Raw genomic sequence first — 19,267 nt, forward strand, 5'->3', positions numbered from 1 at the left:
CCATACTTCTTTGTAGAGTTGGTAGATTTCAACTGAATTTTGTAGGTTTTCTAGCATGGACTTGTCTCTACAGTACAGTCCACGTATACAGGTTAGGACTGAGGTCAGGACTTTGTAAAAGCCATTTAAAAACCCTGGATTTAGCATGATTTCAGCAATCACCAGATAGGGTTGTTTGGTTTATTTGAGTCATTGTTCTGTTGGAGCACCCAGTTGCATTTTAGATTGCCCCTAAGCAACTTTTGGATTCTTTGGCTACAAGTCTGTGAACCTCTTTCTGAGATCTAAACAGAGCTTCCTAGACTTTCCCATTGTAATACATGTGGCTCACTCAAACTAGCCCTATTTCTGTGAGCACAGAGAAGAGCACCGGCTATAGTTAACCACAATCACTAACATGGATTTAAGAGGCCACGTCATAAAGTTAAAGGATATTACAGAACATTCTACAGCCTCGTTTCCAAAGACATTGGGACGCTATGTAAAATGTAAATACAAACAGAATGCTATGATTTGCAAATTACAGAAACCCTATATTTCACTGAAAATAGTACAATCACAACATATCAGATGCTGAAACTGATAAATGTTATTTATTTTTGAAAGACATACGCTCATTTTGAATTGAGTACCAGCAACACATTTAAAAAAATAAAATAAAGACAAATGTTGCCAGGCAAAACAAACCTCGCCCAGCAGCACTTATTTTATACCTATATGTTGATAATGATAATATTTCTGGTGGCACGGTGGTGTAGTGGTTAGCACTGTCACCTCACAGCAAGAAAGTTCTGGGTTCGAGCCCAGTGGCTGGCGAGGGCCTTTCTGTGTGGAGTTTGCATGTTCTCCCCGTGTCTGTGTGGGTTTCCTCTGGGTGCTCCGGTTTCCCCCACCTGCCCAAAGACATGCAGGTTAGGCTAATTGGTGGCTCTAAATTGACCATAGGTGTGAATGTGAGCGTGAATGGTTGTCTGTGTCTGTGTTAGTCCTGCGATGACCTGGTGACTTGTCCAGGGTGTACCCCGCCTCTCGCCCATAGTCAGCTAGGATAGGCTCCAGCTTGCCTGCGACCCTGTAGGACAGGATAAGTGGCTACAGATAATGGATGGATGATATTTATCAATCATCAGCTGTCAGGTTATAGTCCTATGAAAATCCATGACCTTGAGTTTGACATTTCAAAGTCATTCAAGGTCAAAGATCATGGAGCCAAATGAAAGCCCATGTGGGACTTCCTATAAGTTGATAATGGTAAATATCTGTCTACCATCAACTGTTTTCAAGTTATAGCCCTCTGAAAATCCGTGACCTTGAGTTTGACCTTTCAGAGTCACTCAAAGTCAAAGATCATGGTGCTAAATGAAAGGCCGTATGGAAGTTCCTATCTGCTCATAATAGTAAACATTTATCTATCAGCAACCGTTTTTGAGTTATAATGGAAAATGTTATTTTGAACAAAAGGTTGAGCTTTCTGGTGACCTTGACCTTCACTTTGACCCGATTACCCCCAAAATTTAATCAGGTAATCGACGGACCATTGCCCACCTACCGTGAAAATTTGAAGTCAATCAGTGCAACTGTCTAGATGCTAGATTGTTAACAAACAAACCGCACTGATTACAACACCTCACCCCACTTACTCCATCACGAGCGAGGTAAAAAATAGGACCGCGGCAACACAAGACTGATAAAAATGTGTTATATTAAAAAAAAAATAAACAAATTAGGTTAATTGGCAACAGGACAGTCAAATTACTCAGTTTCAACATTTGATATGTTGTGTACTATCTTCAGTGAAATACATGGCTTTCATGATTTGCAAATCATATTCTGTTTTTGTTTATGCTTTACACAGTGTCCCAATTTTTTTTGGAATTAAGGGTGGCACGGTGGTGTAGTGGTTAACACTGTCGCGTCACAGCAAGAAGGTCTGGGTTCGAGCCCAGTGGCTGACAGGGTCCTTTCTGTGTGGAGTTTGCATGTTCTCTCTGTGTCTGCCTGGGATTTCCTCCGGGTGCTCCGGTTTCCCCCACAGTCCAAAGACATGCAGGTTAGACTAATTGGTGGCTCTAAATTGACCATAGGTGTGAGTGTGAATGGTTGTGTCTGTGTCAGCCCTGCGATGACCTGGTGACTTGTCCAGGGTGTACCCCGCTTCTTGCCCATAGTCAGCTGGGATAGGCTCCAGCTTGCCCGCGACCCTGCACAGGATAAGCGGCTACGGATAATGGATGGATGGATCACCAAATTACTAACCAAGTTTGCTGTTTATATAATTACCCAGTTTAGAAAACCCACAGAACCTACATTTGCGAATGCTTTTTTTTGTGAAACAGAAGAATGTGTTCCCAACATTCTTTCACAGGAAAAAAAAAAAATCCCAAGACTGCCCTGACATACAGTACATGTTCCTTCTAAGTTTATATAAAGTTTTGACCTTCAGCACGTGTTGAAAAACATACGAGTAATACATAATAAGAGGGAACTGAGGGATTTCTAACAAGGTTTATAATTACAGTATATTGATGTACTCATTAAGCCAGCCAGACTTGTGAAAGTGAAATCATGGAGCTTCTAGTGAGACCACAGATTGTAAGAGTTGAATGAAAAAGAATTGGTCCATGGAGAAACTAGAGGAACAGCGGGTATGGAATTGTACTAGCTGGATTACAGTCTGCAGTAAAGGAAACTATTTGAGCTCAAACACATTCGCTGATTCTCCAAACACAATGGCTGCTTTATAAAAGTCTAAAGTCCTTCCTGTGCCATGCAATCAGGCAGTGCTGATCTCCATTTCCATAGCCCTCAGCCTCTTGCCTATATAGCTAGGGTTACAGTCCTCTGGTAACCGCGAGAGTTTGACGCCCCACTCATATCTGTATTGCAGCATGCCTTGCCCGACAGACAGCACTAGGTACAATTTTTATGATGGTCTTTGGTATGACCCAACCACGAGTAGTAGAACTCGCGATCTCCCAATCAAGAGGCGGACACATTAACCACTAGGCCAACTCATGCTTCATAAGCTTTCCTTTATAATTAGAAAGCACTTAAACAAACAGCTTCTTAAATGTTCCATTTCCCATGGACAAATTACACTCCCTGGCCAAAAAGTCAGTTTTGGATTTAAATGAGCAAATACTTAAGAGCCTTTGATTGGATAATTACTGCAGTGATTGTGTTTCAGCAGGCAACAATTCTTTTAACCCTAACTGATGCAGTGAGTAGCTTCTCATTTCTTCAACAACCATGTCAGAAGATGTATCTCGTGGTCGTGGAAAAGATGCTACTGTGTTTCAGAAGGTCAAATTATTGGCCTGCATCAAGCAAAGAAAGTAACTAAGGGAATTGCTGAAATGACTGGAATTGGGTTAACAATAGAATAGAATAGAATGCCCTTTATTGTCATTTTACAGTCAATTGTATAACGAGATTAGAAGCTTCTCCCTTTCCAGTGCAAAAAAGTAAGTATTAAAAAAAAAAACTTAAATCCTAACACACAAACATTACAAAAATGAAAAAAACTTAAATCCTAACACATAAACATTACAAAAATTGAAATACGTATAAAAGTGTCTTATATTCAAGTATGAATATGAATATGGATGGGCTATGTACAGAATAAATAATAAATTATTTGTATTACACAGAATGTGAGAGCAACAGTGACAGTGACAGATGTTTTGCATAATGTCGACATTATATTTGTTTCCTCTCAGAGTTCAATATGGTGATGGCTCTTGGGAAGAAGCTGTTTTTCATTCTAGTAGTCCTTGTTTTAATACATCTGTAGCGCCTCCCAGAAGGAAGCAGCTCAAACAGCTGGGAGGCAGGATGTGAATTGTCCTTAATGATGCTCCGAGCTCTGCTGATGCACTGGGTGGTGTATATGTCCGTCAGGGAGGGGAGAGGGCAGCCGACAATCCTCTGCGCTGCTGCGACTGACCTCTGAAGCCTCCCTCTGTCTGCAGCAGTGCAGCTCCCATACCAGGTGGACAAGCAGTACGTCAGCAGGCTTTCAATGAAGGAGCGGTAGAAGGCCAGCAGCAGCTTCTGGTCTAGATTGTTCTTCCTGAGGACTCTCAGGAAGTGTAGACGCTGCTGAGCCTTCTTTATAACAGCTGAGATGTTGATTGTCCAGGAGAGGTCGTCAGAGATCTGGACTCCCAGGAATCTGAAATCATGAGCCCTCTCCACACACTCGCCATTGATGTAGAGGGGGAGGTGGTCACTTTTCTTCCTCCTGAAGTCCACAATGATCTCCTTTGTCTTTGTGGTGTTTAGAGCCAGGTTGTTTACTGAGCACCAGGTCGCGAGCCTCTGAACCTCCTTCCTGTAGGCTGTCTCGTCTCCATCTGAGATCAGCCCGACCGCTGTGGTGTCGTCAGCAAATTTGACGATCATGTTGTCGCTGTGAACTGGACTACAGTCATAGGTGTAGAGACAGTACAGGAGGGGGCTCAGCATGCAGCCCTGTGGTGAACCAGTGCTCAGTGTACATGTGGAGGAAAGGTGGGGGCCAAGTCTCACAGTCTGGGGCCTGTTGGTCAAAAAGTCCTTAATCCTGGTGCATATGAGAGAGGGGAGGCCTAAAATGTCCATCTTTGTGATCAGAGTGTCCGGGATGATCGTATTAAATGCCGAGCTATAGTCTACGAAGAGCATTCTTGCATAGCTCTGCTGCTGTTCCAGGTGGCTCAACACAGCGTGCAGAGCTATGGCGATGGCGTCCTCCGTAGATCTGTTCGCCTGGTATGCGAACTGGTGGGGGTCGAGTGGGGGGGGCAGTCTTTGATGTGCTGGAGGACCAGTTTCTCAAAGCACTTCATAATTACCGGGGTGAGGGCAACAGGGCGGTAGTCATTGAGACTGGTTGTGGGTGACTGTTTTGGGATGGGAATTATTATGGCTGACTTCAGGCAGGTAGGAATGACTGCTTGGGCCAACGAGAGGTTGAAGATCCTGCAGAGGATGTAGGACAGCTGGTGGGCACATGCTCTGAGCACCTTGCCAGGTACTCCGTCTGGACCGGCAGCCTTCCTGGGGTTCACTGCCTGGAGCACACACCTCACCTCCTGCTCTTCTAAAATAAGTGGAGGGGTGCTGGGATCTGATGGGGGTGGGGGCAGGGCTAGAGCAAGTGAGTGTCGCTGCAGAGATTCGAAGTGAGCAAAGAAGCAATTGAGCTCCTCTGCCAGCGACTTACTCGGGACTCCTGATGTCACATCACCGCCTCTGAAGTTGGTGATGTTCTGTAAACCCTGCCACACCTCTTGTGGTCTGTTGCTGGTGAGATGGGACTCTGTTTTCCTTTTATAGTCCGCTTTGGCTTTTTTAATCCCTTTCTTCAGGTCAGCTCGAGTCATGCTGTAAAGGACTCTGTTGCCTGACCTGAAGGCAGTGTTGTGGGTCTTGAGGAGTGAGCAAACCTGGCTGGTCATCCAGGGTTTCTGATTTGGGAAAAACCCGGATGGTTTTGTCCACAGATACAGTTCCCATACAGAACTTGATGTACCGGTAGTCCAAAACTGTCTCTGTGAACGTTTCCAGGTCCTGATGTTCAAACAGGTCCCAGTCTGTGTGTTGAAAGCAGTCCTGGAGTTCGCTGAGTGCATTCTCAGGCCAAGTTGTTACAGTCTTTGTGGTGGGCCTGGCTCTGCCTCTGAGGGGGGGTGTATGCAGGGATGAGCAGCAAGGAAAGATGGTCTGACTGTCTGAGGTGGGGGAGGGGCATGGCTCTGTAACCGTGTTTGATGTTGGAGTACACGTGATCGAGAGTCCTTTACCCTCTTGTTGGACACTTCACGTGCTGGTGAAACTTCAGGAGTACAGTTTTAAGATTGGTCTTATTAAAGTCTCCAGCTATAATGTGAACGCCATCAGGGTGGGCCCACTGCTGTTCATTGATGGTGTTCAGCAGGAGAGAGAGCACCACGCTAGCATTAGCGTCTGGCGGGACATAAACAGCAGTGACAATCACTATGGTTATCTCTCTCGGGAGAAAATAAGGCCGACATCTTACAGACATGTATTCTATGTCGGGGGAGCAGTGCTTCGCTATAATACTGCTGTTGTTGCACCAGTCCTCATGCACGTAAATACAGAGCCCCCCACCTCTACTTTTGCCGGAGTCCTCAGTCCTATTCCCACGATGCAGGGAGCGGCCAGCTAGCTGCACGCTAGCATCGGGGATCTTTGGGTTCAGCCAGGTCTCTGTAATAATAAGGGCACAGCAGTCTTGAATGTAGCAATTTCCCACCAGTTGTAGTTCCAGATCCTCCATCTTGTGGGTGAGAGATCTGGCGTTGGTGAGATATAGGCTCGGCAGGGGTGGCTTGTACGGTTGGTTCCTTAGCCTTAGCAGGAGGCCGGACGTGGGCAATTCCATGTAAATGTCAACCTCACCATGCAAAAATAAAGCAACATGTAATACATCAAAACCACTCCCAGAGATCTCACCTAGGCCTGTATTTTACAGATGTGAATAAGTTGAACCAATTTGTAACCAACCTAATATGTCACGGTCAGTCTTTCTTTCTTATAATGTAAACCCCAAGCTAAAATCAACTTTGATCATGTACAATTCTATATTATTGCCACAAGCCACAGAAATGTATGCTAAAATCCACAAAACAGCAAAAAAATAGCCATCCTAAATATTATTTAAGAACTTTGATAGTTTTAGCTGATATTTAGAGAGTTTTTCAAAGGGTTATGGTGGTTAAATTGCTGATTTTCTAAACATATGCCATGTCTATTTCAGACGCGTCACATCCATAACGGAATTTCGTCACATCCATAACGCTGACTTTTCCTTCCGAAACTCTGCATGAAATACAAAATATTTTAAACAAAGATTTTTTAATATTCACCTTGGACCCCTCTATCAAACGGATCTCTCCATTTCGACATTAGGTTTACAATTTCACAGAGTTTGATAAAAATGTACAGTCACCCAAGAAAAGTGATACTTTTTCTGTCACATCCATAACGCATCTTTTATTGGCATTTTCTGGCATGCCCTAGATGTACTATGGGAATTGTTCTTGTTCTATCACTTCTCCAGTATGGTACAGCCTTAAAATATGCAACACCTGTTTAAATACTGGGAGACAATAAAACATGCACTGGGTCATTTGTTGCCATTTTGAGTTCGAGTGTCACGTCCATAACGCTGGAATTGCTCACTTGCGACCTTGCTTCTGCTTCCTCTCCCTCCTGTGCCGCTTTCCAGACCCGACAACAAACCACGGGGAATCCGGTGGTCTTGCTAGCTTGTCTGGGATGTTGTGACTAAACTGAATTCCCTCGAAACGGCAATCTTATGTCGGTAGCCAATATCTACGAGGTCCTGGCGGCTGTAGTGGTGTACTGCCGAAGCGAAAATACACAAAGTCCACAAACAAACATACAAAAGACATAAAAAAACACATTGAAAGGGAGAGCCATGAGCCGCTGCATCTGAGTGCGCCGCCATCCTGGTTGCCAGATCCAGCAACCTGTCCAATACTTTATTAAATCAAGTCAATTTATTTGTATAATGTTTTTAACGGGGCGGCACGGTGGTGTAGTGGTTAGTGCCGTCGCCTCACAGGAAGAAGGTCCGGGTTCGAGCCCCATGGCCGGCGAGGGCCTTTCTGTGTGGAGTTTGCATGTTCTCCGCGTGGGTTTCCTCTGGGTGCTCCGGTTTCCCCCACAGTCCAAAGACATGCAGGTTAGGTTAACTGGCGACTCTAAATTGACCGTAGGTGTGAATGTGAGTGTGAATGGTTGTCTGTGTCTATGTGTCAGCCCTGTGATGACCTGGCGACTTGTCCAGGGTGTACCCCGCCTTTCGCCCGTAGTCAGCTGGGATAGGCTCCAGTTTGCCTGCGACCCCGTAGAAGGATAAAGCGGCTAGAGATAATGAGATGAGATGTTTTTAACAGTAGACATTGTCGCAATTAATCTGGAAGGATAGTGGTGAACCATCAACTTTGTAGAAGAAATGTTGTTGGAAAAAAATCTTGACTGACCGTGATCAGAGGTTATTTAAACTCTTGGGGAAGTCAAATCAACAACTAAGCTTAATAGCGAAAGTAAAAGCATTTCCGCATGCGATGAGGTCTCAGAGGATCGAGACTAAACAGCTGTGTGGCCATAAGGAAACCACTTGTTAGTGAGACTAATCAAGAGAAAAGGATTAAATTTGCTAAGCAGCATAAAGATTGGACTCTGGAGCAATGGAAAAAGGTCATGTGGTTTGATAAGTCCAGATTTATCTGACTTCCAGAGCAATGGGTGTGCCAGGCTAAGAAGGGAAGCTCATGAAGTGATGCACCCATCATGAGTAATGGTCACTGTACAAGCCTCTGGAGGCAGTGTTATGATCTGCGATTGCTTCAGTTGGTCAGATTGAGGCTCAACAACCTCAGCTGACGACCTGAATGTACTGAATGACCAACCAGGTTATCCAGGATATCAATGGATTTTTTCTTCCCTGATGATATGGGCATAAAATTAGGCCTCAGATTGTGAAATATGGTTCATGAAGCATGAGGAATCATTTTCACACATGAATTGGCCACCACAGAGTCCCGACCTTAACCCCATTGAAGGTCTTTGGGATGTGCTGGAGAAGACTTTACAGAGGGGTTCGACTCTCCTGCCATCAATACAAGATCTCAGTGAAAAAGTAATGCAACTCTGGATGGAAATAAATGTTGTGATGTTGAATAAGGTTGAAAAATGCCCCAAACAATGCCACTGCGAATGTGCACTGTAATCAAAGCTAAATGCGGTCCAATGAAATATTAGAGTGTGTGACTTTTTTTTGGCCAGGCAGTGTATTATTGGAATGCTAGAGAAAGTATTATTTGAATATTATGGGTAAAAAAAAAAGATGAAGAACAATGTCTTTGTGGTTAATTAGCTGAACCTCATACTGAAAATATGAGGGAACCCTAAAAAGTTCATTTGAAGGAAATTTATTCGAACAAAATGAACAACCCTTTAACCCTTCCTTTGCCAGCATCTCAGCATTGTGTCTTCTATAACGCTTGATGAGATTGGAGAATACAGAGTAAGGAGTCACTGCAGATCCTCCAGAGTCCTAGGTCCTTTCTTGTGGACTCTCGTCTTCAGCTCATCAACGCAAGTTTTAATGGGGATTTGTGCTGATCCAGTTTATGAGTTCTCTCTCTCTCTCTCTCTCTCTCTCTCTCTCTCTCTCTCTCTCTCTGTCAGGGATGTGGTGCTGAAACTGTTGCAGTTTGAAGCCTCCACTAATGTGCCTGATAATAAAGGATGCTTCCCTTTGCACTTGGCTGCCTGGAGGGGAGATGTAGACATCGTCCGAATCCTCATGCACCACGGCCCATCCCACTGCAGAGTCAATGAACAGGTACCCCCCCCCCCCCCCCCCCCCCCCGACTGCTATATTGTTCAAGACCCAAAGAGTATGTGCACAAATTCCGCCAAATTGACTTATCCTATTAAACAAACCGACAAATCCAGCTGATCGAGAGCCAACACGAGAGTGTGAGTGACTGAGTGAATGTGTGTGTGAGAAAACTGCCTGGAGGAGGTTTATGATGATTTAGGACACATAATCCATCTCAGAGTGAGTGATGCCAGGTCTGTGTGTTTGTGTGTAATAGAAAGACATAGCATGCTTGTTTTTTGTCCTGTTTTATGTATGCTTGGTAAAATATGACCCATATTTTAGACACAGACATAAATTCACGTGCACACACACACACACACACACACACACACACACACACACACACACACACACACAGATAATTATACATTACTTGTGCATTACTCATGTCAGAATATTGTACTTATTTTATGTCATCAGTGCCATGTCACCTTTAAATCAAAATGCTGCTCACTGGCCTTTTATAGCACCATCATTTATAACTAGGGATGCATCAATAGCATTTTTTTTTTCAGACCGAATACAGGTATATGTTTTTGGTGTGCACCGATAATGAGTCTGGAGACATCTCAGCTGGGTTTCTATATGAGCTACTGGCAGGAGAGAGAGCAACAGCGACATTTGATTTGAATTTGTTTTGGCAACTCCAGCATTCACATCAGTTACTATGAGCAGGTGAATTTTGTTTTGAGAGATATTAACTGTTAAATGTTTAATAAATAATACAATAAGCCTGCTGTACCAATCAAAAGTTTAATATGCACTGATATGGCATGCACTCCAATCGCATGGTGTGCCTGAAACATACATATATATATATATATATATATATATATATATATATATATATATATATATATATATACACACACACACACACACACACACACACACACACACACACACACACACACACAGTGGATACAGCTCCTCTACCAAGATGCTACAAGTATGGTACGCTGTCCTGTTGGTACCTCCTTATCTTTTCCCATACGTGTCGGTGTATACCAGGGGTCAGCACTTTCACCCCGTTGTTTATCCTGTGTATGGACATTGTCACAGCAGATCTCCAAACACCACATCCATGGACACTTCTCTATGCAGACGATGTTTTTCTAGATGCAAACACTCGCCAAGAACTGGAAACAAGGGTTCAGGTATGGAAATCAAGCCTAGATGGGTATTTTCTGCACCTGAACCTAGTGAAGACCGAGTACATGGAATCTGGTTCACAAACAGATGGCAGCATCACCATGAATGGGCAGGATCTTCCCAAAGTCACCCAGTTCAAATATCTGGGTTCTGTCTTTTGTGAGGATGGAGATACCCTCCAAGATGCCAAAGCCCATGTAAATGCTGCCTGGCTGGGATGGTGAAAGGTAACAGGTGTACTTTGTGATAGCAGGATGCCTACCAATTTGAAGGCTAAAGTACATAAGACTGTGGTATGCCCAGTAGCACTATATAGCTGCGAATGTTGGCCAGTCACTAAAACATGAGCAAAGTTTACATGCCATGGAGATGAAAATGTTATGCTGGTCTCAAGGACTCTCTCTATTAGACCATGTGGAAAATATGGAAGTCCGTACAAAAATGTAGGTGGTTCCAATCACTGCAAAGATGAGAGAGTGGCGCCTCTGATGGTATGGCCATATCATGTGAAGCTCAGATGGAGCAGTGGCTAAATCTGCAACAGCACTGGACATTCCAGGCAAGCGTCCATGTGGAAGACCCAAAAAGAGATGGGCTGACTCAATAAAGGAGGACCTAAAGTTCACAAAAACAAAACCAGAGGATGTCTTTGATAGAAGTAAGTGGAGACAGCTGAGCCAAGCTGCGGACCCTGCACCCATGCGGGACTAATGCAGTGAAGAAGAAGAAGAAGGCCAGTCAAAAGTTTGGACACATCTATACATTCATAGGTTTTTCTGTATTTTGATTATTTTCTACATTGCAGAACAATATTGAAGACATCACAACTATGAAATAACACATGGAACATAGATGGAATTATGTGGTAAACAAATAACGTTTCATATTTTAGATTCTTCAAAGTAGCCACCGTTTACCTTGACACTTTGCACACTATTGGCATTACCTTAACCAGCTTCCTGAGGTAGTCACCTGGAATGCTTTTCAGTTACTATATGTGCCTCGTCAAAAGTTAATTAGTGCAATTTCTTGTGTTTGAGATCAAACAGTAAATAGTAAATAATAAAAATAAAGTAAATAGCCCTATTCCACAACTGTAGTAATCCATATTTATTTCAAGAACTGCTCAACTAAGGAAAGAAACACGACATCCATCATTACGTTAAGACATGAAGTAACTTTAATTAATGAAAATAAAGAAAAAATATTGAATTGGAAGGTGTGTCCAAACTTTGCCTGGCACTATATTTCAAGAGCTACCCAAATCCATCCATTATCTATTCTATACCACTCATCCGTCAGGGTTGCAGGAGCCAATCCAAGCTGACTTCCAGCAAGAGGTGGGGTTCACACTGGACAGGTCACCAATCACACCTATGGGAAATTTAGAGTAACCAGTTGACCTAATCCACATATCTTTGGACTGTGGGAGGAAACCCACACAGGCACAAGGAGAACATGCAAACTCCACACAGACAGGCCTCAGTCAGCCATTAGGTTCGAACCCAGAACCTTTCTGCTGTGAAGCAATAGTGCTAACCACTGCACCACCATGCCACCCAGCTACCAGAATCCTCTACCGAACACCAGCCCTCCTCTCAGCCAAGCCAATCTAAATACTATATTTTCCCCCAGCACGTGATAAAACAGTTAATTTTTCTAGGTCAGTTCATCTTTTCAGTTAGGTAACTTAACTAAAATTTTCTAAGCTGACAGAAAGCTGTCGTTACTCTAAAGTAAAATGCAGCAGCAACCTATCACCCAAGCTGCCTACACCCTTCAAACCCACAAGTGGAAATATCATCAAAAAGTGATCGTTAAGGTGGCAGGATGGTGTAGTCGTATATCGCTCACAATCTTACAAACCTACCAGAATGTGTATTGTGATTGCTTAGTATTTTGATGAATGTGTATTGTGATTGCTTAGTAGTTTGATGAATGTGTATTGTGATTGCTTAGTAGTTTGATGCATGCTCATTAGTGAGTTACCAGCTCCAAATAAGATGACATCAGTGTGACATTAATGAATAAGTTTCGATAGAAAAGTGATTTGGGTGGATAGGATTTGAACGGCTAGTCTATTTTTGTACTCTACAATTAAATCTTCAATTTGTGTCAATAACCAGGTGTAAGTTTTGGAGTCTTGCAGTGTGTGAGGTCAGCTAAAATGTGACGAGTTATGGAATCCACAGACACATGTCGGCCGAAACGAATCCGAGAAAATCGCAAAAGAAGCATTAATTAATTAATGCTTCTTTTGCGATTTTCTCGAATTCGTTTCGGCCAACATGTGTCCGTGGATTCCATGACTCGTCACAAATATTATAGTTAATATGAAGCAAAGGCAACAATAATAAAACCCTGTTTTGTAACAGGGTAGGGTTTGGGCCACTGTGTTGGTTTTTGGTCACCACATGTGGTGAGATTGAAGCAATATTTTGGAAATATTTGGACTCATCCATAAATCTGGCCTGGTTAGACACATACCACATACTGGTCTGAGGCATGTCTTTTGTTTGCTCTGTCAGAGCATGCAAAGCTCAGAAAAATGACTTTTACAGTTACAGGCCTAAGTGGCTTCTGGTACTTGGTGAACTCTGAACCTTCATGCAACATTTTGGACTGAAATTGCAGCATAGCGGCGAAAGCATGTAGTGTTAGTAACAATCTAGCCAGCTAGCATTAGTGATAACTGTAATGTTGGTGATTTACCTTCTTGTTATGCTCAGTGTTATAGATTTAACCAAGTTATAGATTTAAATTCATTTAAAAATAGACAAAGGAAACTTTACACTGTTCACAATGAGAGTGGCCATGTTGGTTTAATGTCACTCTATAAACAGAGAAGGAGCTGGTAGTTGAGAAGACTAACCCAAGTTGATGAGTTGAAATTTCAAGTTAAAGGGGCACTTTTGGTGTCTTTTACCAGTTGTAGGTGGGGAATTACAAGCTGCAACTTTGCCTCGAACGCAGCATAAGAATTTGATGATCTCTTATAAGATGCCATGCCCAAACCAACTTCTTCCTTCCCTGTTTTTTTTTTTTTTACCTGGTACACTGTAAAATTGACCACGAGCTGTCCTAGTGGTTAGCGTGTCTGCCTTTCAACCAGGAGATTGTAAGTTCTACTTGCAGTTGGGTCATACCAAAGACCATCATAAAAATGGTACCTATTGCCATCTGGCAAGGCACGCTGCAATACAGATGCGAGTGAGGAAGTCAAACTCTCATGGTTACCAGAGGACTAGCCCCCCACTGTAACCCTAGCTGTATGGGCAAGAGGCAGAGGGCTGTGGAAACGAAGATCGGCACCGCACCCATGCGCCTCAAAGAGCTGGTTAGTATTGGGACAGGAGATTGCCTGGGAAGACCAGATTCTGGCACGAGAGGGACTTTGACACCGGAGAGTTCATAGCAGAACTACCACGCTGAACTATAGGTCCCTGCTTTCAAGCTGTTCAACTATTTTTAATGCACGGCTGCCTCTGCCTCAGGCTTAATTTTGTACTGCTTTTGTGATGGAGGTGGAGCTCCCTCAATGTGAATATCCTTATCAATTTTATCACAATCATTTTTATCTTTCACCTAGATGTGCTTGTGCATATCAACTGTTGGATAGGATATGCTACAGAACTGGACATGATACATAAAAGCTCTGGGTTTTTCTGTCCTTTAGTGGGTTTCTCCATCATAAAAAAAAGAGTGTAGCTAGACAACATCGAGTGGTCGTGTGCAGGATGAGCTTGAAAGTGAAAAAGAGGAAGCATGAAATAGTGGCGCCAAAGATTAAGTGGTGGAAACTTAAAGAAGTTGAACATTAGAAGGAGTTTAGGGAAGAAATGAGATGAGCATTGAGTGGTCATGGAAGCCTGTCAGAAGATTGGGATACTACTGCTATACTAGTAAGAGAGGCAGCAATGAAGGTGCTAGGGTGGTCATTGGGAAGGAGGAAGGAAGACAAGGAGACATGGTGGTGGAACAAAGAAGTGCAGGAAATTATAAAAGAGAAGAGGCTAGCAAAGAAGAATTGGGACGATCAGAGAGACGAGGAAAGCAGGCGGTTATACAGAGAGACGAGACAGAAGGCAAAAAGTGCGGTAGCGAAGGCGAAAGCAGATGCATACCAGGAGTTGTACGAAAGACTGGAGACCAAAGAAGGAGAGAAAGACCTGTACAGACTAGCTAGGCAGAGAAACAGGGAAGCGAGGGATGTACAGCAGGTAAGAGTGATGAAAGAATGGAAATGTGCTGACAAAACAGAGTGTATTAAGAAGGTGGAAAGAGTACTTTGAGGATTTATTAAATGAGGAGAAACCAAGAGAGAAAAGGTCAGATTCGTTGGAGACAGCAAATCAGGAAGCAGAGTTGGTTAGTAAGGATGAGGTGAGGGCAGCCATGAAAAGAATGAAGACTGGGAAAGCAGTCGGACCAGATGGTATCCCGATTGAGGCTTGGAGATGTTTGGGTGAGACGGCTGTGGAGTTCCTAACGAGATTGTTTAATAAGATCCTAGAGAATGAGAAAATGCTGAATGAATGGAGAAAGAGTGTGCTAGTCCCAATATACAAGAATAAGGGAGATGTACAGAGCTACAGTAATTACAGAGGGATAAAATTGATGAGCCACACCATGAAGTTATGGGAAAGGGTATTGGAGGTGAGATTGAGAAGAGAGGTAGCAATCTGTGAACAGCAGTATGGGTTTATACCAAGGAAGAGCACGTCGGATGCAATTTTTGCTTTAAGAATGTTAATGGAGCAGTACAGAGAAGGCCAGAGAAAGCTACATTGTGTGTTTGTAGACCTGGAGAAGGCATACGATAGAGTGCCGAGAGATGAGTTATGGTATTGTATGAGAAAGAGTGGAGTGAATGAGAAGTATATCAGAGCAGTGCAAGACATGTATGAGAAGAGTGTAACAGCAGTGAGGGGTGCAGTTGGAACGACTGAATGGTTCAAAGTGAAGGTGAGACTTCATCAAGGATCTGCTTTGAGTCCTTTCTTGTTTGCCATAGTGATGGATAGCTTGACGGACGAAGTGAGGCAAGAGTCACCATGGAACATGATGTTTGCGGATGATATTGTGATATGTGGTGAAAGTGGAAAGGAGGTTGAGTTGGGTTTGGAGAGATGGAGGGATGCATTGGAATGAAGAGGAATGAAGGTGAGCAGTAGCAAAACAGAATACATGTGCATCAGTGAGAATGGGGATGAGAGTGGAGTGAAGATGCAAGGAGTAGACGTAAAGAAAGTTGGTGAATTCAAGTACCTGGGGTCAACTGTGCAGGAAAATGGGGGCTGCGATAGTGAGGTGAGAAAGAGAGTGCAGGCAGGGTGGAGCAGTTGGAGAAGGATTTCGGGAGTCATTTGTGATAGGAAAGTCCCAGCAAAAGTGAAAGGTAAGATGTATAAGACAGTAGTGAGAGCAGCTGTGATGTATGGATTGGAGACCGTACCCTTAACGAAGAGACAGGAGGCAAAGTTGGAGGTGGCGGAGTTGAGGATGTTCAGGTTTGCGATGGGAGGTTGGACAGGATAAGGAACGAGCACATCAGAGGGACAGCACATGTGGAGAGCTTGGGAATGAAGCTAAGAGAGATGAGACTGAGATGGTATGGGCACATCCTGAGAAGAGATGCAGAGCATGTTGGAAGGAGAATGTTGAGGATGGAGCTGCCAGGCACACGAAAACGAGGAAGGCCAAAGAGGAGATACATGGATGTGGTGAGAGAGGACATGAAAGTGGCAGGTGTGGTAGAGAAGGATGCAGAAGACAGGGACCAATGGAGACGAAAGATCCGCTGTGGCAACCCCTAATCGGGAGCAGCCAAAAGAAGAAGAAGTGGGTTTCTCCATCATCATTTCAATGGGTAACAAAGCCAAACTACTGCATAATGTTCATTCCAAACAGAATTTCCCAGCAAAGTACAAAACGATTCTTCGATCACTATGGCCCTCAGTTCTAAGGGACTGGGTTACAGTTTATTTCGTAGTCATCAGAATACCTCCTTTTTCAAATAGCTCACATTCTCTGAGTTATTAAAACTCACATTCTCAGTTAATAAAAGCAGGATGTCTGTACATGAGCAGGCATTTCCCATATTTATGAGCACATCACATAACCGGCCTTACAGTTTAGATCTAAATTTGATATGATTACCGCAGTAGATAATACTGATTATTCTATCCACATTCACTGGATATGAGCAATTGCATGCTCTGATTGGCTACTCTACTACTAGGATATCAGCTCATATACCGTTAGTAGAGGAAAAACAAAATGGCAGCTTTGTTATCAAGGATTTGAAAGAAAAAGAAATGGCTAAAAGAATATAGTCCCCCCCCCCAATATCGCCTGTTCCACACTCCAGCCTAGGGCTGCGTACCTAAACGTAACATCAGGTACAGATACCGGTACAGAGGTTTAGGTACAGGTCTGGACCTGTACCTGTACCTGAACAATTTGACAAATTCTTCTGAACTTCTTCAATAATGACAGAAACATTAATAAACTGTTGACAACTTGTCAGTATCTTTATTCAAAGAAAACCGAACATAACTAGGTTTCCTACCTCACTTCTCAGTCACCCTCTCAGTCTCACACTTAGTTAACTTGGGACAAAAAGTCATAAGTTGTCTCACAGCGAGAAGTGACTACACTAGAGTACTACAGACTACTCGCAGTCCGCGGCCTTTAACTTACGTGGCAGAATTACACAAAGCAACAAAGGCTGCCAATGCCAGCAAAGGAAAAATGGCTGACCTGCTTTTGAGTCTTTTTGACCAATCAGAACGCTGGATCAGCAAAGCTCTCGCAATGTCTCGTGAGACTGTGGCAAGAGGATCTCAAATCAAAGATGGCTCTGATTTCAAGTTTCAGCGTGGCATTTTACGTCTTTTCCAGTGCTAAATTTTCGTCTTTTGCCCCTTTTCCACCAAAGCAGTTCCAGTGCTTAGTTTGGAACCGGGTTTTCTGTTTCCACTGACAAAGAACTGGCTCTGGGGCCAGAAAAACCGGTTCCAGGCTAGCACCAACTCTCTGCTGGGCCAGAGGAAAGAACCGCTTACGTCAGCTGGTGGGCGGAGTTGTTAAGACCAACAACAATAACAAGACTGCGAAAGATCGCCATTTTTAAGCGACGAGAAGCAGCAGCTGTACAAACGCGAAGTCATCCATTATTATTATTATTGTTGTTGTTGCTGCTGCTGCTTCTTCCGTGTTGTTTTTGCTTCGATAGTCGCGCCAAGGTTTATGCAAACGTAGCAACGTAACTGACGTATACAGCGACGTAACTGACGTATACAACGACGTAACTGACGTATACAGCGATGTAATGACGTGGCTTCCCTTAGCACCGCGAGCGATGGAAAAGCAAACTGGTTCTCAGCTGGCTCGCGAGTTGAACGAGTTGTGAACCAGCACCAGCACTGGCCCCGAACCAGCCCTGGAACTGATTTGGTGGAACAGGGGTATTTGTGGTAGGGTTTACGCATCTTCTGTCACAAAATAAGCATATACTTGGTGTAAATTTATATCGGTATAGTACCGGTACTTCATGATCCGGTATTTTGGACCTGTACCGAATCGATTTTCACGGTACAGTACCGGTACACAGTACCGGTACGCAGCCCTACTCCAGCCCAGTTGGTGGCAGTAATGCACCTTTAAGTTGGTTTGCCAGCCGCCAAAAAAATAAAAACAAAAGAACAACAAAATGGTACATAAAAGAACGTATCTTTTTTTTTTCAAGAATGATTATTATAGCATTTTTCACAAGTTGCGACTGTCATTTCACTGGTTTGTTTACATTCTAAGCGGAAATGATTTTGTCAGACTTTTGTGTAAAGTTTTTATATATCAAATTTGCAAGAAATAAAAATGTTCTGTTTCTCAAAATCCAGCGAATGTGGACTTTGTGAATAAAACAGTTATTCCACTGAATCTCGTCATACATGGCTTATAGTCTACTCAGTGCTATGCGCCTCGTTAGCTATCAGCTCATGTACGACTCAATTTCGTGGAATAACTGTTAAATATGCACCCTTATGGCTTGTCACTGGCTTTGATTTACACTTTTGCAATGTCACTGTAGATTGAATTGAGCTGATATTCTCCTGCCTCTATCTCCCTGCTGCTCTGTGTCATTTTGTTCCTTTAAGTTTGGTCCTCATGCTCAGGGTTATATTCTGCCAATCAGGGGAAATGTCATGCTCCTTTAGATCTCGCACCTTTTTATTTTTTTTTTAATTATTATTTTTGGGGAGCTTTTTCCACCTTTATTGGATAGGACAGTGTAGAGACAGGAAATGAGTGGGAGAGAAACAGGGAGGGATCGGGAAATGACCTCGGGTCAGAATCAAACCCAGGTCCCCGGATTTATGGTATGGCGCCTTATCCACCTGAGCCACGACACCCCAGATCTCGCACCTTTTTAATGCACCTAAGTGACTTTTTAAAGCCGCCTCATTATCTGTTGCAATGCCAATTGTATAATTAGTTGAGTATTGGTTAGATAGCCAACTAATTAGAGAATTACACATGTGCTCTGGTGGGCTTGCTCCAACACAAAATGTCTAGTGCTGTTTGAGTCTTGCGAACATATCGGCATGCATTTCATGGAATAAAGGAATCATAATTGTCCCATTCACTAGCTGTCGTGGAGTTTTAGATGCTAACTCACATAAGATGGTT

General features: G+C 43.3%; 1 protein-coding gene across 4 annotated transcripts in view; it reads left to right on the forward strand.

Moving 5' to 3' along the window:
- Window positions 1-19,267, forward strand: part of anks1b (ankyrin repeat and sterile alpha motif domain containing 1B) — a 504,499-nt gene that overhangs the window by 118,176 nt on the left and 367,056 nt on the right. For all 4 annotated transcript variants that reach the window (XM_060914283.1, XM_060914286.1, XM_060914284.1 and 1 more), the window contains exon 3: window positions 9,226-9,382. In XM_060914283.1, coding sequence (XP_060770266.1) covers window positions 9,226-9,382 — 157 coding nt within the window. The remainder of the gene's footprint in view (window positions 1-9,225; window positions 9,383-19,267) is intronic.

The sequence above is a fragment of the Neoarius graeffei genome, chromosome 2 (genome assembly GCF_027579695.1).
Source record: "Neoarius graeffei isolate fNeoGra1 chromosome 2, fNeoGra1.pri, whole genome shotgun sequence".
Classification (NCBI taxonomy): domain Eukaryota; kingdom Metazoa; phylum Chordata; class Actinopteri; order Siluriformes; family Ariidae; genus Neoarius; species Neoarius graeffei.